Here is a 26,202-nt window from a genome sequence, read left to right on the forward strand (position 1 = left end):
TAGCTGATGCAATGGTTTAGGTGTTGCTATCACATATATTTGATGTTTTCTCTTATGATTTTATGAAAGAAACTAATTAAACATACTTGATTGTTCCAGCCAAGATAAAAGAAACAACTTTCTCATCATCATCACAGTTACAACAATATTATTGGATGTATACTTACAAAAGAAAAAAAATGAAACCCATGATATTGTCACATCCATTAGATTGAAGTATATTTAGTTATTATTTTATAAGTAGTAGTTATTTTTAACTTTGTTAGTATATATTCCTTTATTGTTAACACTGTCCAGCAATAAGACTTAAAAAGTGTTCAGTTTGATATTGTTTGTTTTTCCTGTCTCCTTCCAAATTTATTTTCCCCATAGGTCACAACAAGCAGACCTGACCATTGACCTTCAAATTGTGTAGGAAAAATAGAACCACGTTAAACGACTCACCATGTTTAATCTGATGAAAAAGGACAAAGAGAGGGAAGGGAACAGGAAGGACAAGAAAGACAAAAAGGTGAGGATGTCTGCAGCAGAGCTGCGCAGCCTGGAGGAGATGAGCATGCGGCGAGGCTTCTTCAACCTGAAGAGGGAGGCCAAGCGTGAGTCCAAGAACAAACTGGAGATATCCAACCCTATTCCCATCAAAGTGGCCAATGAGCTTTCCCTCACTGACATTGAGTCAGATGGCTTGAGTAACCGAAGCAGCATAGTCCAGGAGGACCAACTAAGTGCTGCTAGTTCCACTGATGACTTGAAAGGTGAGGGTGGAGGTGGACACGATGGACTCCGCAGCTCAGTGCGTGATCGTGTGACACACTTTGGTTCACTTGCCAAGCAGAACTCCACACAGGTGGGTCAGATGATTAAACGTTTCTCCTTCTCCCAAAGGAGCAAAGAGGAGAGCCCTTCTGAGGGCTCATCACCATCTGGGCAGAACTCTGCTGCCCCATCCCCACAGATGGAGAGCAAAGTTTTCAGTGTTCTTCACAAGCACAGTCGAAGGCTGACAACAGAATCAACAGAAAACCATAAAGTCTGCATCCCTGAGGTGGTTCACAAGACCTTTCTTGCACAATTGAAGCTGCCAGCTGTGGTTGCACCGAGTGCACCTGAAACGCGTGAGCTAGAACTTCAGCGCCGCAACACTGGTGACTTCGGATTTTCTTTGCGTCGCACGACCATGCTAGATCGTAGCCCTGATGGAGGAGTATACAGGCGTGTGGTCCATTTTGCTGAACCTGGTGCTGGCACGAAGGATCTGGTGTTGGGGCTGGTGCCAGGGGACAGACTGGTGGAGATAAATGGACGAAATGTGGAAAACAAGAGCCGGGATGAAATAGTTGAGATGATTCGTCAGTCAGGAGACTCGGTTAGACTGAAGGTGCAGCCTATCCTGGAGCTGAGTGAGCTGAGCCACTGCTGGCTGAGGAACACTGAGTGGCTGCGTAGGGAGACCAGACATGTAAGCAATTCATTCACTTCTATTCAGAGATAAACTTTGCTCTGTCTTGATATTTTGTTAACTGAGTTTAAATCTAAAACATTTAATTGAACAGCCTAAAAGGGCCATATTGGTTATTAGTCCTTTAGCACCTGTGCTCAAGTTGTACTCAGAACAGTACTGTGGACTTGTACTGGTCAACATCTAAGATTAGGTCTCTTGGGTCGGTTTTTGTGCAGGTACTGATTAGTTTATGATGTTACAGTGTCTCATTATGATGTAGGAGGTGATGCTTCAGGAATGCCGGTAAAGGTGCCAGTTACAATAATTGAAGTGTTTATTAACTTAAAAGATAAGATTGATGACATCATAAATTATAGGAATTGATTTTTGACATGATTTTTCTTACTTCCAGTCTTGCCTTTGTGTTATGAAGCTTTATGCTTTTCTTTGCTGAGATACATTATTTTTCAAGTTTACTGTAAATTCTGTAATAACCTTAAATTGCACAAAGAATTCTGGTGTGGAAACCTTACGGTTCAAACATACACACAAAGTATGAGATGTCATTCTGTGTAGTTGTAGTTAACCATGTGTCTGACCATAATAGGAACGGTGATGAAAATGTTTTCCCCTCAACTGCCTCTTCTTTCATTGTAACATGTCCATTCTTTTGTACAAATTCTCACCTCCGGGATGGCATTTTGAGCGAATATTTTAGTTGTGACATCATCATTAAACTAATGTTAATGTAGAAAAACTTAGTTTTTAGTAAAATTGTCAGATAAATGAAATATTAACCAAATGAATGGAAAAAAACATGTTCACTAGATTACTTCTCTCGCTCTCATTTTGGAACATAATTGAAGATTTCTCTTTATTCACCTTAAACCCAGAAAAGCCACCAAATTCACTCATCAGCTCTAATAGGGATGGTACTATTTTCTCAGACCCGAAAGAAACATGATAGTGTCATCTGCAAATAATGCAATTCGATGTTTAAAGCCACCTGTATTAATACCACGTATTGTCGGATGTGCCCGTATTGCCAATGCCAGTGGCTCCATCGCTATTACAAATGGTATAGGTGAGAGTGGTGACCCATGTCTTGTGCTGCGAGATAACTCGAATGAGTGGGAAGTCACGTAGTTTGTGCAAACGTCTGCAGCAGAATCAGCAAACAGAATGTAAATCCATTTTCAAAAGTAGTCCCCGAATCCAAAACGTCTAAGCACTTCTAAAAGATATGGCCATCCTGTCAAACGCCTTCTCAGCGTCGAATGATAAAATGGCAGTGTCACCCTTTGTTAGCATGAATTATATTAAGTACTCTCCTCACATTATGAAAACGGTTCTTCACAAAACCATTTTGATCTGTATGTATATTGGATGGCAAGAGCTTTTGCTATCATTTTTACATCGGAGTTCATAAGAGAAATTGGTCTTAGGTCCACATTCAGCCGGTGGCTTGCCCGCTTTCAGAATGAGTATGATTAGAGCGCTTCGCAGTGACGGCGGAAGGTGGCCACGCTCAAATGCCTCTACGTTCATTTTTAATAAAGGGGCTATCAGTTTGTCTTTGAATAGTTTATATATCTATTGGCAGCCCATCGGGCCCTGCTGCATTTCCATTTTTCATGTTACAGATGCCATTAATAATATCTGCAGCTTTATCCAACCGAAGCTTTGTGTCTTCCAAATTTCCAATCCATCTTGGAAAATATTCTGATCTTTAGGTTCCGCTGGATATTTCGATTGGCAAAGAGTCTTGTAAAATGAAACAAAAGTTTGGTTATTTTCCAAAGGGTCTGTTGTAATAACCCCTTTTTCATTTCTAATTACATTTATAGCTTTCTCTGTATTTAGTTCTTTGATTTGTCAGGCAAGCAACCTATTGGGTTTTCCCCCTTGCTCATAAAAGGTCTGTTTAAGTCTTAATAGGCTATCTTCCGTTTTTTGTGTGGAGAGTTCTTCATATTCAGCCCTAAGGGCCAAAAGTTTTTGTTTAGTTGGCACCGAATTATCAAGGCACACCGCTCTCTCCATCTCTCTTCTTTCTGTGTCCAACTCGTTAATTTTCTGTTTAAATGTATTCAATTTGGAACCAGTGTTATGGAAGTTTTCAATCGCTTCCTTCCTAATACCTCTTATGAGCAATGAAATAGAGAAACTTACTTTTTCTGCCGGCCGGCTAAGTTTTTATTCTTCGTTGCAAGGAAAAAGATCAGTCCACACCATTCAGCGGCAATGGTATGAAAAAGATACAAACAAAAGAAATACAGAGCATTTATACCTGAGGAGGGGGCTTTGTTCTTTAGATGTGTAACCACACCTCCAGTGGGGGGCAGGATGCAGTCTTGATGATAATTAAGAAACAGGAGGTTAAAACAATTATCTTGTCTGAGTGTTAATTAAGAGGTAAATAGTTTAAAACACTTAGCGTGTCTGGGTGATACAAATGGTTAATGTGGATTGGAGAGTCTGTCAGTCCTGAGACATAAAATTTACCATCACACCAGTGAAACTTATCATTTGGCCTCGGATATACTTTAAAGGCCTCCCACCTAGTGGACGCTGAGGTCTGATCCGTATCAGTTGTAAAATATCCATCTATATGCTCACCCACAAATTTAATGAACTCAGAATTCTGCAGCCACCTCGGGTGCAAGCGCCATGTATTGGCCTTTTTGGGTAACTGGGATCCACTGTAAAACAATGAGGAGGGGGAATGGTCTGACAGAGCCGTGCTATCGTATTGACATCCAGATATATTGGGCAGCAGGGATCTGGAAACAAAAAAAATAATCTATACGAGATTGGGTTTTAAATGATGATGAGAAGCATGAAAATTCTCTTTTTGTCGGGTTTTGCACTCTTCAGGGATCACAGAAATTCAGTTCGTCTATAAAGTGTTGTAACTTCTTCCTACTGTGAGAGTGTGAGGTATCCACCCCAGAGGAGCAATCAAGTTTTGGGGACCAGTGTGCAGTTAAGATCCCCTGCTATCAAAACTGTACCAGGAAGGGTGGTAATTAACAGAAACAGAAGTTCTCAAAAAACGAGGGATTGTCATCATTGTCATCACGTTAACCAAGATAATATTCTCAATCAAAAGTGTACCTTGTACCACCAAATACCTGTGTCTGAAACAGTATTATTTACGTGAAATGGCACCGATTTGTGGATCAAGACCACGACTCCTCTAGAGTGGGATGAAAAACAGGAAGAGAAACCTGGCCTGGCCATCTCCTACACACTTTCAGTAGTTTGTCTTTGAGTAAATGGGTCTCTTGAATTAAAACAATTGAGGATTGTAGTTGTTTAAGCCAAGTGAACCTGCTTCAATTTGATTACCGTAAATTATAGAGCGCACCTGAACATAAGCCGCACCCTCTAATTTAAATTTGATTTTAATTTAGGCTGTACCAGATTATAAACCGTGGGTGTCCACATTGTAATATGAGATATTTACACAGAAAGATGTTACACGTGAGGATTTCCGAACTTTTAATTAAATGTGTATGGTAACATAAACAAATGCCTTTAACAAACAGTGCCTGTAACACCAATGGTTTTAACTTAAATACCTATCAGTACGTGGCGTAAATGCCTTTTTTTTTCGAAAAGTGCCTGCAACACTGCTGGTAAAAAAAAAAATTTAAAAAAAAGACAGTAGCCTACCAGGAAAAGTCATTGATTGCCTTCTTCATCTTCCTCCAGAATTGAACAGCCTCAGAACTTCGTCACTCCCTTCAGTCTCTTCGTTGTCACTCTCACAATCTCATCTCAGATTGATAGCCTTTAATTTAAAGCTGCATCATATGAATTTCTTTGTTTGTTTTCCATGTTGAGGGTGAGTACAAATGACAGATTTACAATAATTCAGTAGTGTAAGTGTGTTTGATTTATCGTACAATTTCATTGGACCACTGTGAACTATTCGTTAATTTTATTGGTCTAATGTTACGAGGCAAAATGTTTTTGGCGGCATTAAAAAAAAAAAAAAAGAAAAAAACATACATTAGCCGCACCGTTTTATAAGCTGCGGTGCTCAAAGCCTGGGAAAAAAGTTGCGGCTTATAGTCTGGAATTTATGGTTCTATGGTTCAGCATTTAATCACTGTTGGAAGAATGTTCAAAATGCTCTTTGTGGCACCATTTCTGTACAGAGATGAAAGAATCCTCCAGTGAGCTGTGATGCTTTTCACTTTTTAGATGAGGAGTGTGTGGAGGAGAAGGGGTGTGAGTCAATGAGTGAAAGTGTGACGTTTGTCCTCCGTTTGACATCTTATTTTATTTACTTTACCATCAAAGTGTAATTGAGTGTGCTCAAGTGCTCTGACAGCCTGGGGGAAATATTGATATCTAAATTTCAAATGCTTTAGATCTGTTAAATGTAGGTTTTTTTTTCTGCGCTGCAGAATCCCATACTTCCTTTGAGAGTGGTAGTACATTTCAGTTTGGCAAAAAATAGTTAAGATTTTAGAAAAGTTATTCATATGTGTGTGTGTGTGTGTGTGTGTAAATACATGAATATATATGTATCTATTGTATCTGTATCTATTGAAACTTATTTAATTTGTTTTATTGTCTGTGGTATTCTGCTTATCTTTTGATTTTTGTCAATATAGTCATGCTCACATCAAGTTCAATCCACTGTTTATCATGCTTGTCATGATAGATACATTTGCTGTACTTGTACTTTCAATTCTATTTATGTCAGGGTTGATAAGTGCGTTAACATGCAGTTTGAAAATATAAAAACATTTACTGGTAAATTTGGTTGGGTTTTATTAAAAACTTACTACAGGAATGACAAATGAGAGAGTGAGAGAGGGGGGTTGAGGTAAAAGCTGTAAGAAGCCATTTTCCCTTTGCTTAACTGGCTTCCTTGAAGCAAATAGAAAACTGACCTCTCCCTTTAAGTTTCATTCTGGTATTTGTGGAATCTGGTCTGGAACAAATAGGCTACTTCCTGACCATGTCCCCCTGACATTTGCTCTTATAGGAAGTGAAATTAAGTCTTGAGGATGAGGAAAATAGGAGGGGTGGGGGGAAACCTTGACTAGATGTGTTTGTATGTGTTTGTAAGTATTTTTCTAAAAGAAATAAATATAATTTTTACATCTATTTGAACTATTGCATAACTTGATCTGAAAGTCTTGTTCCAATAAAGGATTTGACTGGTAGCATTTAAAAGGCAGAGACTTGTATGACAAGAACATTTGGGACATCCAGCCACATTGTATGTATATTTGTCAATGTTTATATAACTTATACACAATTTTGTCAGCTGCATTGTAGATTATGAACCTGAGAGCATGTGGCTTCATCAATTTAACTTCCATCTTTACTTCTGTATTCTTCTTGGACTCTCTGTGGTCTGAATGTGTCAGTCAGGGTATTGCTCTGATTTGTTGTCTGTCAATATTAACATTGCCTTTTAGTGTCATACTGATGTGTTGTGTGACTTATAGGGGAAGTTTTTTTTCTTTCTTTTCTGGACCTTATTTCTGGCATAAAATATGTTCATCCACTCACCGATAACAGTTTGGTGAAAGTCGGTGTCCTTCGGACGCTTTTTAGATCACTCGAGATCTGTGTATATATATAACGGGAGTGAACGGGGCAGAGACAATGCAGCCTCTAAATAAGGCATTATCTGTCTTTATTTCACCAATACTTTAAGACGAATGAATGAATGAATGAATGCGAACTATTGCACTGTTAGTTCAGAGCTGCCATGTTGTTGTTATTGGGGGCTTATCGGGGATGACGTCATTGACATCCACGTCATCAAAATCTGATAAATAGTCTGTCATGTTGCACAGAACTAGCAGTAGCAAACTCAGTGTGAAGATAGCCGACCGTCACAGAGCACGGAGTACATAAGCTGTACTCTTAACACCCCTCTACCCTGCTTTCAGGCCATAAAGGCAGCCGTAGCTCAGGAGTAAGAACAGTTGTCTTCCACTCGGAATGTCCGTGGTTCGACTCATGTCAAAGCGTCCTTGGGCAAGACACTGAACCCCATGTTGCCATACCAATGTGTCCTTTGGTGTATGAATGTATATGATAGAGAAAAAAAGCACTGTGTAGCCTGTAAAACAGCATAGACTAAGACGTGCTATATGAGTGTGAGTGAATGGGTGAATGTGGCATGTAGTGTAAAAGTGCTGTGAGTGGTCAGTGACAGACAAAAGTAAAGATGGAGATTAGGGATGCACTGAAATTAATTTGTTTGACCAAAACCGAAAATGGGGAAACACCAAAAGAAATTATTACGCCAGTTTTTGTACCATTGCTGTAATGGCTGGGACCTTGTGTACTTACCTCACTAAAGTCAAGGCATTGCAACAAAAATGTATATTCATGCTTCAAAGAATAAATCAATGACAAAACTATAAAAATATTTATTTAGCACTGTATGCTGACATTCCAACAATGCACAATATAAAGTAAAATAAAATACAATTCTAAATCAAATGTTTTACTTGGCCCCACTCCTGAATAGCCTTCAGGCCTATTACTGACTGTCAAAAGATGAAATTAAACATGACACAGCAACAATATACACAGAAACAGCACTGGTGAAAGTTACCAATGATCTCCTCTTAGCCTCTGATAGCGGACTTGTGTCTGTGCTTGTCCTGTTGGATCTCAGTGCTGCATTTGATACGATCAATCACAGCATTCTGTTACAGAGACTTGAACATGTTATTGGGATTAAAGGAACTGCATTAGGCTGGTTTAAGTCATATTTATCTGATAGATTCCAGTTTGTTCTTGTAAACAAAGAATCTTCCTCTCACACCAGGGTAAGTCATGGAGTTCCTCAGGGTTCTGTGCTTGGACCAATTCTTTTTACATGCTTCCATTAGGTAACATTATTAGACAGCATGGCATAAATTTCCATTGTTATGCTGATGATACTCAGCTGTACTTATCTATGAAACCAGATGAAACCAATAGGTTGGTCAGACTACAAGCCTGTCTTAAAGACATAAACACCTGGATGACTCAGAACTGTCTGCTTCTAAATTCAGACAAAACTGAAGTCGTTATCTTTGGACTTGAGCGTTTCAGGGAGAAATTGTCTAGTTATATCTAGATTACTCTAGATGGTATTTCCTTGGCTTCTAGTTCTACAGTGAGGAACCTTGGAGTTATTTTTGACCAGAATTTATCATTTGACTCGCGTATAAAACTGGTTTCTCGGACTGCCTTCTTTCACATTCATAATATTGCGAAAATCAGGAACATCTTGTCTCAGGGTGATGCAGAGAAACTAGTTCATGCATTTGTTACTTCAAGATTGGACTACTGTAATTCCTTATTATTGGGCTGTCCCACATATTCTCTGAAAAGCCTCCAGCTGATCCAAAATGCTGCAGCCAGAGTTCTGATGAGAACTAACAGGAGAGATCATGTTTCTCCAGTTTTAGCTTCTCTTCTTTGGCTCCGTGTTAAATTCAGAATAGAATTTAAGATTCTTCTTCTCACATATAAAGCTCTTAATGACTGAGCTCCATCATATCTTAAAGATCTCATTGTAAGATATTTTCCTAACAGAGCACTTCGCTCCCAAACTGCAGGTTTACTTGTTGTTCCCAGAGTTTCTAAAAGTAGAATGGGAGGCAGAGCCTTCAGTTATCAGGCCCCTTTCTTGTGGAATAAGCTGCCAGTAAATGTCCGGGAAGCAGACACCCTCTCTAACTTTAAGATTAGGCTTAAAACTTTCCCTTTTGATAATGCTTATAGTTAGGGATGGTTCAGGTGACCCTACAACATCCCATGGTCAAGCTGCTATAGGCTTAGACTGCTGGGGGGGTCTTATGTCACACCTTTCCTCACTCTGCTCTCTTTTTCCCCCTTTTATTTCGTCATATGACATGATGTACATTTGGCATTATTGTTGTCATTAACTTGTGTTTATCTGTCTAACAGGTATCCTTTAAATAGTGTCATGGTGTTTGTTGTCCCCTCGTTTCTGTCTTCTCAAACCCCAGCTGGTCGAGGCGGATGGCCACCCTTCCCGACTCTGGTTCAGCCAGAGGTTTCTTCCTGTTAAAAGGGAGTTGTTCCTCTCCACAGTTGCCTCAGGCACGCTCAGGACTGGAGAATAGACCGAAGGATTTAATTGGCTTATGATTACAATAAATTGGATTCTTAATTGGCTTGAATTGGACTATGTTATTTAAGTGCCTTGAGATGACATTTGTTGTGATTTGGCGCTATATGAATAAACTGAATTGAATTGAAATATCCTCTCGCATAAAACACAAAGTGCATTAATGCCTACAATAAGAAAAAGTGTGTATAGTGTGCATTCTTCTCAAAATCAGCATGTTGATCAGGATATTGCTTTGCTGATCCACCCCTTCTGGAGATTTCGGCGTTACATACTTTATAAACGGCTATCCGTGGGTCTTTCTCTGAAATATGGAATTATGCTCATGGCATTGAACTATTAGCTGTGAGTTTCTGTCCATGTTATTCATCTGTATCATTTTAGAAGTGGTGTATATTTTATCCTAAGCTGCTGTCTGTGATGTCATCAGCAGTCATAGCCAGGTTACAGACACTATACCCCAATACATTCATGGCAATCTCTGGAGATTTCAGCCACACGTCCTCCTCTACTACACTTTCAACTTTCCAAAACTTTGTCGATAACTGATCTAGAGAAAATAGAACGTTTAATTTATTTTGTGACATGCATACAGTTCCAAAATTATGCCAAAATTTGCTTCTGGAATGCACTCTGTGAGCTGCATAAAGATGACAGCAGTGCCATGACTCACTGTGTGACAGGCCTGTGCATCTGTGTGGAGACCTTTATTCCTACAAGGACAGTGAAGTGCTTCCCCTATAATAAGCTCTGAATATTCATTGACCAGAAAAAGCTGCTGAACATGAAGCAGAAGTACTAGAGCAGGGGTGTCCAAACTTTTTTCATGGAGGGCCACATGCAGAAAAATATATGAAAGGCTGGGCCACTCACTAGAGATGAGGTTTATCGCCTCACCTCTAGTGTATAGTCAGTGTATTAAATTTAACAAAATCCATCAAATTTAGGTAGATTATGCTTGATAACTGAATATGCTTAAAGGAAAAAAACCTACATCACAACTTTACATTAATGGATTTTCATTTATTTTATTTTATTTGTTTCAAAAAGGATTGTCAGCTCATTTGCAGCAGCCTTAGATTGCTTCTTAGTCAGGATGGTGACTCCTCTTCATAGCCCTGTATAATGGGTGAAAATAAGATATTGATGCAGTTATTAAGTTATTATTAATACGTTATTAAAGTTGTTCACACAAACTAAAGTTTGTTAGAAAATGTTAAAAACTTAAATTGTCTGAAGTAATTAAATAATTGAGCTTGTGAACACATGAATACTGTATGATATATTTTAAGTCCCCTTTAATAGGAACAGAGTTGCACTTAGTGGGAGCAGTGATGCTGCGCTTTGGACTGAAGGATGTCTGGCAGGTCAGGAGTGAGTTTGGTGGTTGAGATGCGAAGGACATCACGGAGGTGGCTGTCGGTCATTTTGGTTCTCAATCTGCTTTTGTTCAGAGTTAACAGAGAAAACGTTTGCTCACATATGTATGTCGAGCCGAACAGACTCATCATCCTTTTTGCGTGACGTCGCATCAGAGGAAACTTGTCCTTTTCCAAGCTCTGGTAGAAGTCGGGTAGGGAGAGCAGCTGATGCTGATTCTTCAGAGAATCATCACGCTGCATTTCGATAAGCTCCAATTGCAGACTCTCTTCCACTTCTTCTGCGTCCATTACAAAGGGAGTTGAGAACAGCTTGATTTCTTTCTCAATGGTAGAGAAATCTTGGAAACGCTGACTGAATTCTGTCTTAAGAGATGTGAGCACAGACACATATTTTTCCTTTTTTGCAGAAAGGTGGGCGTTTGGAAAACCACACTTGATTTCGGACAGCGTGGGGAAGTGCGCAACATTGAAGTTACGCAATTGTGTCTCAAAGAGACAGAGCTTCGCGCGGAATGCTTTCATGTGCGCGTACAGCTGTGGCACAAGCTGGTCTTTGCCTTGCAGGCTCTTGTTCAGTGTGTTAAGATGACCAATGAGATCAACTAGAAATGCCAGGTCTGCCAACCACAGAGGGTCACTTAGTTCACGGAGAGGTTTGTCCTTCTCTTTCAAAAATTGATCAATTTCTGATCTCAGGGAATAAAACCGCTGCAGCACGGAGCCGCGGCTGAGCCAGCGCACATCACAATGGTATTCAGCATCAATATCAGTTAAGAAAGCTTGAAATTCTCTGTGATAGAGCCCCCGTGCTCGAATTATGTTCACAGTTTTCACAACTGTATTCATCACATCATCAAGTTGGACTGTCTTGGCACAGAGGGCTTCTTGGTGGATGATTTTAACAGCCTCACCTCCACTGTCCCGCACACCATTGAGGCCACTCCTTTGCGCTCGCCTGTCATAGCCGGAGCCCCATCGGTTGTAACTCCACACAGCTTGTCCCATTTAAGATCCATCTTGTCAATTGCATCTGACACAGCTTCAAACATGTCCTTTCCCGTTGTTGTGCCCTTTAGACTCCTCAGATCAAGCAGCTCTTCCATAACGCCAAAGTTATCATCCACTCCTGGCAGAAAAATCAGCAGCTGCGCGGTGTCTGTAGCATCGGTGCTCTCATCACATGCAATCGAGTAAAAGTCAAAAGTACAAGCTTTATGTGACACTTGGTGTTCTAAGCTAGCTGACAAATCTTCGATTCGCCGCACAACTGTGTTTCTGGACATGCTCACGTTGTTAAATTCCTGCATCTTTTCTGGGCACATCGTTTCTGCGACTGTGGTGAGGCACTGTTTTATGAAGTCACCATCTGAGAAAGGTTTCCCGTGCCGCGCAATGAGTTCAGCTACCTTGTAGCTTGCTAATGTGGCAGTTTCTTGTATTTTGTTAGCACGGAGAAAGCACTGCTGTTGAGCGAGCAGGCTAGCTGCCATCTGCTTAACTTTCTCTTCTCGATCTGCTATCTTGCGTTTCTTTGGTTCTCCCATTTTGGTCACTCGTGGCAAATGTTTTCTTTTATTCATTTTATTTAGTGGAAAACCTGCTGTGTTGAAGACTGGCGCTCCGCCTAGTGTTGAAACTAAGAATTACAACACAGTCCAGTGCAAGTTTTATGTGAGGCCATATTCAATTATATTTTTCAAACTTGCTGCGGGCCAATAAAAAATGGACCACGGGCCGCAGTTGGCCCGCGGGCCGTAGTTTGGACACCCCTGGACTAGAGGAAGGGAGACAGAGAATTACTGAGGACTATTCAGAAACACTTTATAAAGAACATAAGAGAGAGCAAGGAGGTTAAGATTAAAACACGGCACAACAACATGAGGGATGTTTTGTCAGGGATGAAAAGATCAGACTTCAAGGAGAAGGGGAATCGGGTTAAAAAAAAAAAAACTGCACTGAGCCATTGAGCCAACCATGTTTTTTCTATAAGCCAAAAGCTCAAAAATCCCCTCTCCTGTTTGCAGCTACACAGAACTCACATCCTCGCTGTATCCTCAACTTCCCCGTCACACTTCTACAGAGTCACACGGCAATGACTAAATATCAGTTGCCTAAACATCCCACATCGAAAAAATCCTGGAGAAACTTATTGTCTGGTTTGACTAAACATGTTGCAGGACTTCCTACAGTTTGCTTATCATCCTGGGTTGGTGTTGAACATTCTGTCATCTTTTTTCTGCAAGTTTTCTCTTATCTGGACAAAGCAGGCAGCAATGTGAGGATTTTGTTCTTTGATCACTCTTGTGCTTTAATACAATTCAGCCTGCACTGTTATGAGAGAAGCTCCAGAAAATAGTGACTAATTTGTTCACAATCGTCTGGACTGATATACTGAGAAACAGACAATTTGTGAAACTGAAGGCTTGTCTTTCTGAGACGTGGTCAGTGGTATAGGAGCATGACAGCAGATTTTACTCCTACAGTTTCTCTTCACTTTGTCCATCTCCATCTTCCAGTACAACTCAATTTTCTGTCCTCTCCAGAAACACTCTTTTCTGGTGTAAGGTGAATCAGTGATGGTTAATATGTTAATATTCGTCGGTTGCTACGCGCCGGCCATATCGGCAGCAAGTCTGTGTAGCTCTCAATTTTGTTCGTCGTTTATATAATTATATGTCATTTTCAGTTTTTATCTAATCTGATCTTTTTACTTACATTTCATTTTATTTTTTATTTTTTGACAATGTGCACTGCCAGCAATACTAGAGCAGTGTTCACAGGAGAAGAACTGTTGGCACTGTCAAGGATTGGTCGCGGAATGAATCATCCAATTCCGACCGAGCTAAAAAAAAAAAGCTGTACCATGGATGCAGAGCTGGAGCAAAACGAAAAGCAAAGAGGGACAACAGGAGGTGGAGGTACAAGCCTTTTCTGCCCTCGTGATTATGGGAAACACTAACTCGCTACCAAGCAAGTGTGATGAGCTAGAGGCGCTTGTGCGGAACCAACGGCTGTATAAGGAGAGCAGTTTGATCTGATTTGTCCAGACATTGAACTGCTGTCAGTTGGTTTCCGGGTGTTCTGTGTGCCCAGTACATTCCACAGAGGACAGCACCGACAACGGCGTGTCACGCCATCCATAACGCTGTTGCTAGGATACAGACTCAGCATCCTGAGGTATTCATTGCAATGACAGGGGATTTCAACCACGTCTCTCTATCCTCCTGCCTGACTGGGTTTGTACAGTCTGTGGTCTGTCCAACACGTGGAGAAAGGACATTAGATCTGTTTTATGCTAATGTGAAGGAGGCTTACAGGGCAGTGTCTCTTCCACCACTGGGTAGATGTGATCACAGCATGGTCTATCTACAACCCACATACAGACCTTGTGTACAAAGACTTCCTGTTACTACCAGATCTTTCAGGAAGTGGTCACCAGAGGCGAGTGATGCATTGAGAGACTGCTTTGATGTCGCAGAATGGGCTGTACTGAAGGAAGAAGAAATGGACACTGACATGGACAGGAGGGTCACCACCATCACTGACTACATTAACTTCTGTAGGGACACTGTGAATACAGTGAGGACTGTAAGGTGCTATCCTATTAATAAACCGTGGACCACCAGTGACATCAAAGATCTCCTGAACCAGAAAAAGATGGCGTTCCAGAACGGGGATGGAGAAAGGCGGAGGAGTGTAAAATGGGAGCTTAAAAAGACAATACGTCGAGCTAATGTGGAGTACAAGAAAAAGATAGAGAGACAGCTGGAGAACAATAACACCAAGGAGGTGTGGAGGGGCATGACGACCATCACTGGATACAGACTGAAAAACTGTCAGTCTGTGGAAGGTGATGTGGACAGAGCCAATACTTTTAACCAATATTACAACAGGTTTGATAGTGAGGCTTTTTCCACCTCTGCTGCTGCTCCCTCCACCCCCACAGCTGCTTCCTCTATACTGCTTCCACTGCCCAGCTGTACTTCCACCTCAATGGAAACTCGCATCGCCAAGCCTCCTCCTCCGCCTGACTGCACCTCCACCTCTGCAGCAACTCTCACCAACAGGCTTCTTCTGTCCATTTGTACCTCCACCTCTTCGGCAGCTTCCACCACCAGGTCTCCTGAGTCAAGCTGCACCTCCACCTCTGTGGCAGCTTCCAGCACTAGACCTCCTCAGCCCAGCTGCTCCTCCACATCTGTGGCAGCTACCACATCCAGACCTCCTGAGCCCAGCTGCACCTTCACAACTGTGGCTGCTCCCACCGCCTGGCCTCCTCAGTTCAGCTGCTCCTCCACCTCTGCAGCAACTACCACCACTTACCCTCCTCTGTCCAGCTGCACCCCTACCCCCATCTCTAAAATTGATAGCAACATCACTCCTGTCGTCGTCCCTCCGCTACAACCTCTTTGTCTAACGATAGAGGAGGTTGGAGCTGAGCTCAGGAGACTTCAGTCAGGGATGGCTGCAGGCCCAGATGAAGTCTGTCCAAGGCTTCTGAGGGACTGTGCTGGTCAACTAGCAGCCCCTCTTCATAGGCTCTTAAATATGAGCCTTCAGATGGAAAAAGTCCTGGCACTGTGAAAAACGTCTTGTCTCATACCAGGGCCCAAATTAGGGCAACCGGTGGAGCTGAATGACTACAGACTGGTGACTTTGACAGCTCATACCATGAAGACCTTGGAGAGACTCCTTGTTCGTCGCATTAGATTGCAGGTTGCTGCGGATCTTGACCCCCGAACCAGAAACACATAGGAGTGGAAGACGCGATTCTGTACATGCTGCATCGGGCATATGCTTACCTGGATGTGCCTGGTTCATATGTGAGAATCATGTTCTTTGACTTTTCCAGTGCCTTCAACACCATACGGCCTCCCATACTGAAAGACAAGCTTCTAGGTATGGGTGTGGCCCCCTCCCTGACATTGTGGAGTATAGACTTCCAGACCACAGTATGTCAAGATAGGGAGATGTGTTTCTGGAACACAAGAATGCTGTACGGGGGCTCTGCAGAGTACCGTTTTGGCTCCTTTTCTTTCACCCTGTACACATCAGACTTAAGGTACAACTCAGAGTCCTGCCACATACAGAAGTATTCTGATGATACGGCTGTTGTGGCATGTGTGCACGGTGGACAGGAGAAGGTGTACAGGGACCTTGTGGAGTCCTTCAATGGCTGGACCAAAAATAACTTTTTGCTCCTGAACACTACCAAAACCAAAGAGCTGGTGGTGGACTTCAGGAGATCTAAAACTCCATTCCAGTTAGTCTGCATTGATGGAAGGGAGATAAAGACTGTTCAAACATGCAAATACCTGGGGGTGATGCTGGATAATAAACTGGAGTGGTCTGCCAACATAGAAGTAGTGTACAGGAGGGGCCAGAGCTGTCTCTCAATGTCTGGCTCAGGTCCTTCAATGTCTGGAGTGACATGATGTGCATGTTTTATCGCGCCATCATTGAGAGTGCACTGTTCTATGCTGTTGTCTGCTGGGGGAGTTGCACTACACACAAAAACTGTTGGCGCCTGGACAAACAAGAAGGTCACCTTCTTGTTTGTCCAAAAAAAAAGGCCAGGGGCCTCATGTACAAACACTTGCATGAATTTCCTACTGAAACATGGCGTACGCTCCAACCAAAATGCCCTCCAACGTACAAAAATATCCGGATGTATCAATGTGTGCGCTTGCATGAATCCAAGCACATTTTGTTTGTACATCCCAATCCACGTAGAATTGAGCGCACATGTCGGAGTACCCGACTCCTCCCTGTCCACTCCCCTACTTAAATATGCAAATCATATTTAAATGAGCCCTGCACTTGCGATTCCCCTCTCTGCACGATCAGAAAATAAAGAATAAAGAATGCGTAAAACGGCAAAAAGAATAACTTAACGGAAAGTGAGATGGAGCAAACATAAGAGGAGTGGGTGGGAGAGCGTGAGCGAGGCCTTTAATGCTGAGCAGTTGAACAGAGAGTCGACACAACTATGGGTGACACTGCTCTCTCAAGGGTGGTGGGTGTGGGAATGTGGGTGACTCTGATTACCCCAAAGGTAAATACCTATATTTGTATAACTCACAACAAACGTGTTCATACAGTAACCTAGAGCAGAAGTGCGCCATGGAAAAGGTGAGACTCATTGAGACATTTCACAAGCACGGGGTTATTAACATGTGCACACAGAGATGATCAGGGGCTTGTTAGAAAGATCTTAAGCTGTTGTTTAACCAAGTTACTAACAGCAAGTTACTAACTTTAACCACCAACTATGATGCTGTGAAGACGGGATATAAATTTTCTGCGCACATGGTCAATGCATTTCATGAGGAATAATATTAGGACAATTACACGGATAAAGTTACAGTGCCAGCTTGTTCCCAACAATGCTGTTACTCAGAATGTATGAGTTGTGCGTTGAACCAGGACACCCCCACAATGTTAGTTAAGTGCATTTAGGCATCACAAATGATCTGTACATTGATGGAATGGAATTGCTTCCTGTTGACATACACAAATTCATCCTGTGATGGCGCTTTTATAGCAATGTGTGTGCAGTCGATAGCACCGATTACATGAGGAAAACCGGCTATCGCTGCAAATTGCGCGAATTTGATATACCTGGCTGAGATGCGGATAATCCCGTCCCACACGGCTGGCATGGCATGGCTCGGCTCAGGGTCGACTGGCACAGTCCCTTTGAAATGCCCCGGTTGCCAGGAACCCCAACGTGGTTATCTGCTGTATGGGAACAGGCAGCGCATGGCTCCTTGCTGTGTTGCGCTCCAACGCCGGCCGCAGCTCTGCGCATAGCTCCAGAAGGATTGCCCTCAAAGCGGCTGATGAGCCACTTGTCCTCATGTGCCAACAAATCATGTCTGTCTCTAAATACACACTCTCTCCTTATTGCACCATTTGCTATGTCTTCCAACACCGCTAAAGCAGCCATTGTTTTTAATAGTATGCATTGCACCACTTTGCGCATACTTTTATATTCACTCTAACTGTAATTGCAGACACATGGGTGTGTTAATAGTTTATCAGTTATAATTGTTCATGTGTCTCAGATGTGCACATCGCTCATTCTGAGGACAAATTGTGTTTAAATTTATTCATTATAACAGTTTCCCAACATCATCTGTAAGTGCTACTCGACTAATTTGAATTTTCCCCACTGGGGGATGAATAAAGTATTTTTCTATTCTATTCTATTATTAGGGATGGGAGACATGCTGTGCATGTGAGCTCTATCAGCATAGTTTTGCATCATATGAGGCTGTGAATTTGTGTGAAAAAACATTGGTTGCATTATTTTGCTCCTAACTTTCTCTCTGGGACATTATTATACATGTAAGCATATCCAAAATCACTGCATAGACGTAATGTTTTTGCATGTCTGGCACAAGTATCTCTTCTGGAAGGATTAATTGACAGTTCCCCTTGGCTGTTGAGTTTTTGAATAATTGATCATTTCCCCGGATGCTGCTAAGAATAGCTAAAAAATATTTTAAGTTTGATTTGGTGGGCATATTACTCTTAAGTGGCAACGATCCTCAGCTGTCAACAAAGACAAATAAACAGTGTTTGCCTACCATAGTGGCCTATGTTCATTCTTGGTTAAACATGCAAGAGTGTATTAAAGAGTGTATTATAAAAAAAATTATTTTAACATTCCTCTTAGCCTTGGAAATGATTTTTTTGAGTATGTTTGTAATGTAGTGTGTTTACATCCGTCATTTTAGCTTCTAAATAAGCTTTACCCTTGAGACCCAAAAAAGAAGTGTGGTTGCCAGCAGTTGTGGATCATAGTAGCAATGGTGGTCAATTCAGGGACTTGATCAGTGTTTCCTTTCCAAGCAAGTTCTTTCTGTCCCCCTTTCCAAATAGGAAAAAACAATGGATGAAATGTGTTATCCCTTTACAAATGGGACTTTGACATTAACAGTGTCACCATGGCAGCACGGAACTTAAATAAAGATATAAGGGGATACTTTTTTCTTAATGACTCTCTGAAGTTGGAAGTTTTGGATGGCTTGAACGCAAAGTTTTACAGTTTCTGATTGGTGATCTGGCTTCACAGCCGCTCTCTTGCCCATGATATAGTCCTTATTTATTATACTTGTAGTCACTCCCCAACACAACTTCAGCTCACTGCATTTTACACCTCTCCCTTCCAGTCCCACCCTCTTCTTTAAACTACACTGTTTCCCACCCAACAGAATGCCATGGAAGCATTTTGGCTTTGGGTACATTTTTGCAAAGTTTTCTCTGATCTGCTAGCTCCATCTTGTGGTCAAGGAGCAGAGTTGATGGAAAAAGGAGAGGTTCAGAGGTGGTGGATATCCACTGTATAGGCATATGTGGGTGAATAGTCTAATGCTTGTTTGAAAGGATTTACATAAACTTAAGTAGTGACAAACTGACTATTGTATTTACATTTACCAATTATATTGTTTTCATTTACGCTTAACTAATTTAAGTTTTATTGAATTTCCTTCTTATTGGTCACAGTATTTTATACACATATACACATATATACACATATACACTCAAGTCTGCATGTCTCTTGCCTTTCACTTAGGTCATCTACACTTCAGTCAGTCTTGGATTTGACTGGTGACTTCTCAGAGATGTTGTGACAAGGGTGTTGTAGAACTGCTTCACTTCCAGCAAAACATATTGTGTAAACCATTTTTTATGAGTCTTTCTGGGATAGTCTACCATCTTTTTTCTTTTCGCTTGTTTGTTTCATAGTCAGCTTTTATTTATTTATTTTTCTTCCTGAAGGGAGTGTGTCACAATTTCAGGTTTCATGGCATAGTTAGGGTTGACATAACTTGATAAAGTACAGCAAACAGTTTTAAAACTTATTATTTTTACCTAAAAAGTTCAAATGGTCAAATCATACCAGAGATGTTCACAAATTTGTCAAGTTATTCTGCTCATTAAAAGTGTGTTGTATGGAGATTAAGGTTTCAGTAGAATTTATAGAACATTGGCCTCACAGCCCACTTGCAACTGGCCAGCTTCCAGGAGTGTAGAATGTAATGGCAGCCTTCACGTCACTGTAGTTACAGACTTTTGTCCTGATGTGATAGTTTCTGTATTGTCTCCGGATATATATCATAGTCCCCAAACACGGAGAATAACTTGGCTACTACTACTTAAAAAAGATAAATAGAGTATAGCTGATCAGTCTAAGGGAGTTTACACTCAAATCACATCCTCCCATTTACACTCATACAGCATATGATAGAATAGTATGGAATAAACACAATAAAGCCAAGGTGTACCTCTTATGTGAGAGAAAGCCTGGAGGGTATTGAAATCAACATTTTAGTGGACTCAAGATAAACAGAATCATTCATCAGTTCTGATTATCGCATGTATGTTCCCTCTCCACGCACACAACCAATAAAGTGGCGACGGTGACGACTGACCATTTACTAAATCTTAAAGACCAGGACATTCAACTATTTTTGGTATGATGCGTGGGGATTCTGTATGATTGTTTGAACAGTATAATAGTTAGACTCTCACCCACTTCCCAGGGTGGATGACACCTGAGATGCACTAACAGACACCCTCTGGTTTAGCACTTTAGATTTTTCTAATGGATAGATGGATGTTGCAGAGGAAGATGAAGAGAAAACAACATTTCCGACAGGCAGGGGCCTCTATTAGTGAAATGGGTCTCACCTTTTCCCCCTGCAAGGTTTCAACGTATAATGGAGCTAGTGCTTAGAGACTTGCCCTGGCAAGTGTGCATGGTTTACCTGGATGACATTTTGATATACAGCTCCGCATTTCACGAGCACCTTTTCAGTCTATGTGAAGTGTTTTTCCAGATAAAGGCAGCAGGCCTCAGACTGAAATCTACCAAGTGCCACCTGGCATATGACCATGCAGTGTTTCTTGGGCATGTTGTCTCCCACCATGGCCTATAGCCAGACCCCCAAAACACTGGAAAAGCTAGAACCTGGCCCCACAACCCAACAGAAGTAAGAGCGTTTGTAGGCTCGTGCTCTTATATAGATGTCTCGTTAAAGACGTTGCCCAGCGTGTGGTTCCGCTGCATCGGCTTTCTTGTCAAGACATATAATTTGAATGGACAAATAAATGCAATGCTTTACAACGCTTACAAAGCTTTTGAATTGTCAGTCGTCACTATGCCTGACTTCAATAGCCCTATTAAAATATACACAAATTTCTCCTTGGAGTCAGTGGGAGCTGTGCTGGTGCAGGACAAGGAAGAACTGGAGTGAGTGACTGTGTATGTCAGTCAGTCACTCTCCCACCGAAAGGCACTGGTCCACATTAGATAGAGAGTTGTCAGCCATGGTGTGTGCTGCATGTCAGTTCAGACGCTATTCAGTTCAATGCAATTAAATTCGATTTTATTTATATAGCACCAAATTGCAACAGATGTCATCTCAAGGAAATTCAGAGACACAATCCAATTCAAGCCAATTAGAATCCAATTCATTGTAATACAATCAAATCAATGAAATTCCAAATTAGTGCAATTCATACATGAAAAGCCAGTAAAAAAATGGTCAAGCTAAGGTAACCAACTGATTGCACTGAAACTTCTCTTTGATCCAATCCCCTGTCCTGAGCGTGCACGAAGTGACTGTGGAGAGAAAAAACTCTGTTTTAACAGGAAGAAACCTCTGGCAGAACCAGACTCAAGAAAGGGTGGCCATCCACCTCAACCAGCTGGGGTTTGATAGGACAGGAAAGAGGGGACAACAAGCACCATAACACCAGACCAACACAGGTTAATGACAACAACGTCATATGTGAGAAAAAAAAAAACAGAAAAGAGTGAGGAAAGGTGTGTCATGGGAGGTCCCCCAGCAATCTAGGACTATAAGCATAACTGTAGGATGCTTCAGGATCACCTGAGCCACCCCTAACTATAAGCTTTATCAAAAAGAAAAGTTTTAAGCCTAATCTTAAAGTTAGAGAGGGTGTCTGCTTGGGACATTTACTGGTAACTGATTCCAGAAGAGAGGGGCCTGATAACTGAAGGCTCTGCCTCCCATTCTACTTTTAGAAACTCTGGGGACCACAAGTAAACCTGCAGTCAGAGAGCAAAGTGCTCTGTTAGGGGAAAAAAAAGAAGAGATTTTTAAGGTATGATGGAGCTCGGTCATTAAGAGCTTTATATGTGAGGAGAAGAATCTTAAATTCTATTCTGAATTTAACAGGGAGCCAATTAAGAGAAGCTACAGTAGAAGAATTACAGTAATTCAATCTTGAAGTAACAAATGCATGGACTAATTTATCTGCATCACTCTGAGACAGGATGTTCCTGATTTTAACAATATTACGAAGGTGAAAGAAGGCAGTCCTAGAAACCAGTTTTATATGTGCGTCAAATGATAAGTTATGGTAAAAAATAACTACAAGGTTCCTCACTGTAGAACTAGAAGCCAGGGAAATACCATCTAGAGTTTGCTGGACACCATCTAGACAGCCAGCAGTTGAAGGATGACTTGCAGCTAAACATGCCATCACTGGTCCAGAGAAAAGTCCGACATCCAATTACCAGGTTTTTTTTTTAAACCAGGGTGAGTGGGGAAAATGTATCTGAAATGTGAAAAGGTTAGTGGTAAACCACAGGCTTAACTTTAGGCCTAAGCGTCCTCTCCCAGCCTGGGATCCTGGCTGCTCGGGACAAACTGAGGGACAGCTAACATGGTTCGCTACCCTGTAGCCAGTGGCTTGCTATTGGGTGGTTTTCAACGATGCAACGCAGAGATTCCAATTCAGATAACCTTGCCTCAAAAACTACTAAAAGACTACATTTATTACACATACCCTTATCGCTAAAGGAGGCAGAGGAGTGACTCAACATATGATACACTGCACAAGAGAAGACAGGAGATGAAGGGAGAGCGCTTGTAGCCATGCTAAGCTAGAGAACCAGAGACCTCTAGTAAAGTGAAAATGTGTCAGAACATCAAACTGTCTGGTTAGCTGGTAAGGGTCTAAAATACAAGTTGATTGTTTTGAGCATAGATTAAGCTATGATTTTAACCTCAGAGATCTTGACAGGACTGAAACGATCTGAAAACAAATCAGGTTATACAAACACTTGCTTGATGATACATCTGTGACAATATTGGAAAGGTTTTAAAGAATTTTCTCTTTGATAGAATCAGTTTTATTGGTGAGGAAGCTCATTTATTAATCACTACCAAGAGTTAAGAGTCTTATTTTTTTAGATCACACCAGGGTTCAGATCAGGTCACTGTTTTAAGTTTCCACTTTTGAATTTGTGTTGTTTTGATCAAATCCCCTCTAATCCCTTGATTTTGACTTAATCATTATATTAGTTATTGTTTAGCTCAACGTCTTTGTTGCTGTTCATCTCATTTGTGTCTAATCTCAGCATCTATCCTCTCCTTGCTGTATGTTACATTTATCTCTTATTCTCATCTCTTCCATCACAGCCTATGACAGCAGAACAACCAACATGGCATTCTCATCTCCCTTTTTCTTCTGGGAGCAAAAGGGAAGTCTATTTGGAACTTTTTTTAAACCACTCTGACAGTGCATGGTTTTACACTCAAATTTACAGTTCAATTAACATGTAAGCATTTAGATTGTCTGGTTTTTGCTTATATCTCACACACACTCACAAAAAAAATCTAAGGGTTTTTAGGCTGCATTTTGTTTCAATTTTTGCTAGACTTCGTACTAGCAATACTAATGCCTTTGCTTGCCTCAGTATCTTAAGTTTTGAAATAGTTTAAGTGTTTGAATCTAAAAGTAGAGATATTGCATTTAAAAACAGCTTGTGGAGACTTGCATATTTTGACTCCGGACCCATATGTGATCAACAGCTTGATGCCGAGTAAAGGTTTTAATCAGATTATGATATGATTTGCACTTAGATCAAAGAAGAGATCAAGCCAGGCAGAAAAAGTGTAAGTAAATACTGTCCTTTGAGAGATTAAAATCAATTTTCTTTCTTACTAAATTCCCCAAATAATGATTAATTGTTACAAGGTGCTGTAAGCTAACAGCAGGTACATAGTGCTGGAGAATAATCTAAAATGGATTCACACATGAAGAGTGTCTCAGATGTTTGTACACAGTTGCAGGTGTGCTTTTCAAGAATTCTTTCATTGCATGCAATTTTATTAAACACATTTGTCCTGGAACATACCTCTGTGTCAGAGGAGCACTTCATTCTTGCAAAGGCCTTTAATAATAATAAAAGAATAAATTAGAACTTATTTAACTGGATTATCAAAAGTGCATATATGATTTTGATAGCTTTTGTGGAGTGAAGACCCCATCCCCATGCACCTGCTGCAGTCTTTGGTGCATGTTTAGTGTCTTTGGGGATTCCTGGCTGGGAAACCACTGGATTGAACCACTTACTGCATTTTCTTAAATAAGGCTGAGTGGTATTGGTGGTTGGCCCTAATTATGCTTGCACGCTGTCTATTCAACATATTCTGTTTCTGATCAGCTGAGCCTATCAGGACTTGTCAGATTTGTAACACACCTCACTGCTGGGCATTACCTGTGAATGGATTGATGAATGTACACTATATTATCAAAAGTATTCACTCACTCATCCAAATCAAATCAAATCAAATTTTATTTATATGGCACCTCTCATACCTCGCTACTAAATATTCCACAGTCAACTGTCAGTGGTATTATAACAAAGTGGAAGCGACTGGGAACGACAGCAACTCAGCTAAGAAGTGGTAGGCCACATAAAATGGCAGAACAGGTTTAGCGGATGCTGAGGCGCATCGTGCTCAGAGGTCACCAACTTTCTGCTGAGTCAGTCGCTACAGACCTCCAAACTTCATGTGGCCTTCAGTTTAACTCAAGAACAGTGCGCAGAGAGCTTCATGGAATGGATTTCCATGGCCAAGCAGCTGCATCCAAGCCATACATCACCAAGTGCAATGCAAAGCATCGGATGCAGTGGTGTAAAGCACGTCACCACTGGACTCTAGAGCAGTGGAGACGCGTTCTCTGGAGTGACCAATCACGCTTCTCCATCTGGCAATCTGATGGAGGAGTCTGGGTTTGGCGGTTGCCAAGAACGATACTTGCCTGACTGCATTGTGCCAAGTGTAAAGTTTGGTGGAGGGGGATTATAGTGTGGGGTTGTTTTTCAGGAGCTGGGCGTGGCCCCTTGGTTCCAGTGAAAGGAACTCTGAATGCTTCAGCATACCAAGAGATTTTTTTGACAATTTCATGCTCCCAACTTTGTGGAAACAGTTTGGGGACGGCCCCTTCCTGTTCCAACATGACTGACACCAGTGCACAAAGCAAGGTCCATAAAGACATGGATGAGCCAGTTTGGTGTGGAAGAACTTGACTGTCCTGCACAGAGTCCTGACCTCAACCTGATAGAACACCTTTGAGGTGAATGAGAGCGGAGACTGTGAGCCAACATCTGTCCAACATCAGTGTCTGACCTCACAAATGCGCTACTAGAAGAATGGTTGAAAATTCCCACAAACACACTGCTAAACCTTGTGGAAAAGTTGTCCTGAGGTGCTGAAGCTGTTATAGCTGCAATAGGTGGGCCGACGTCATATTAAACCCTATGGATTAAGAATGTCACTTAAGTTCATATGTGTGTAAAGGCAGAAACTAGCTCAGTTTAAATCACAAAAGTACTAAATAAGTGTATAAAAGCCATCACATTAATTTTTTTATCCATGTTGCAACATTCTAGATAGACAGCAGGCTAATAGCAGCAGAATCAAATTTACCAAATAAAAACACTTTAGAATTTTTAAATGCTTTTTAAATTAGCGGAATATGTGGGCACTTTGAAACTTTGTGGTCTTATAGATTTGAATTCTTAATCAGATAATATTTTCAGATAGTACTGTGTTTCAGCCCAATCCTGCAAGCATCCTTCTGCCTTTCTGCTACTGGCACATTGCTTATACATTACACATTATTTGTGTCCCTTTGACAGTTTAAAGTAACTGAATTTGTAAACGGACCTAAAATCCCAAGAACCCTTTTTGTCACGAGGTTCTACATTGCAAAGCCGTTTAAACTTTTATATTACTTTTAGTGACCATGCTGCTTTTTTGTGACCTTTATTTCTCTTTTTTTCTTCCCTCTTGCCATGCATTACTCATCCTGCTTTTGCTTGCTGTTACTATCTATGTGCCAAGGCTGGAGCCAGCAGTCAGTATTTCGTCTCCTGTCTCAGCCCCTTTCACTGCGGCCCTGCAGCCTCAGGGCCTCCC

General features: G+C 41.3%; 1 protein-coding gene across 2 annotated transcripts in view; it reads left to right on the plus strand.

Moving 5' to 3' along the window:
* The first annotated feature begins 368 nt into the window (after window positions 1-368).
* Window positions 369-26,202, plus strand: part of LOC140314791 (unconventional myosin-XVIIIa-like) — a 152,182-nt gene continuing 126,348 nt past the window's right edge. The window contains exon 1 of one of the 2 annotated variants that reach the window (XM_072393153.1): window positions 369-1,459. In XM_072393153.1, the coding sequence (XP_072249254.1) occupies window positions 446-1,459 (1,014 nt within the window). In that variant the 5' untranslated portion in view covers window positions 369-445. The remainder of the gene's footprint in view (window positions 1,460-26,202) is intronic. The other variant, XM_072393154.1, reaches the window with a different exon arrangement.

Source organism: Leuresthes tenuis, unplaced genomic scaffold (genome assembly GCF_036924035.1).
Source record: "Leuresthes tenuis unplaced genomic scaffold, fLeuTen1.0.hap1 SCAF_9, whole genome shotgun sequence".
NCBI classification, from domain to species: Eukaryota; Metazoa; Chordata; class Actinopteri; order Atheriniformes; family Atherinopsidae; genus Leuresthes; species Leuresthes tenuis.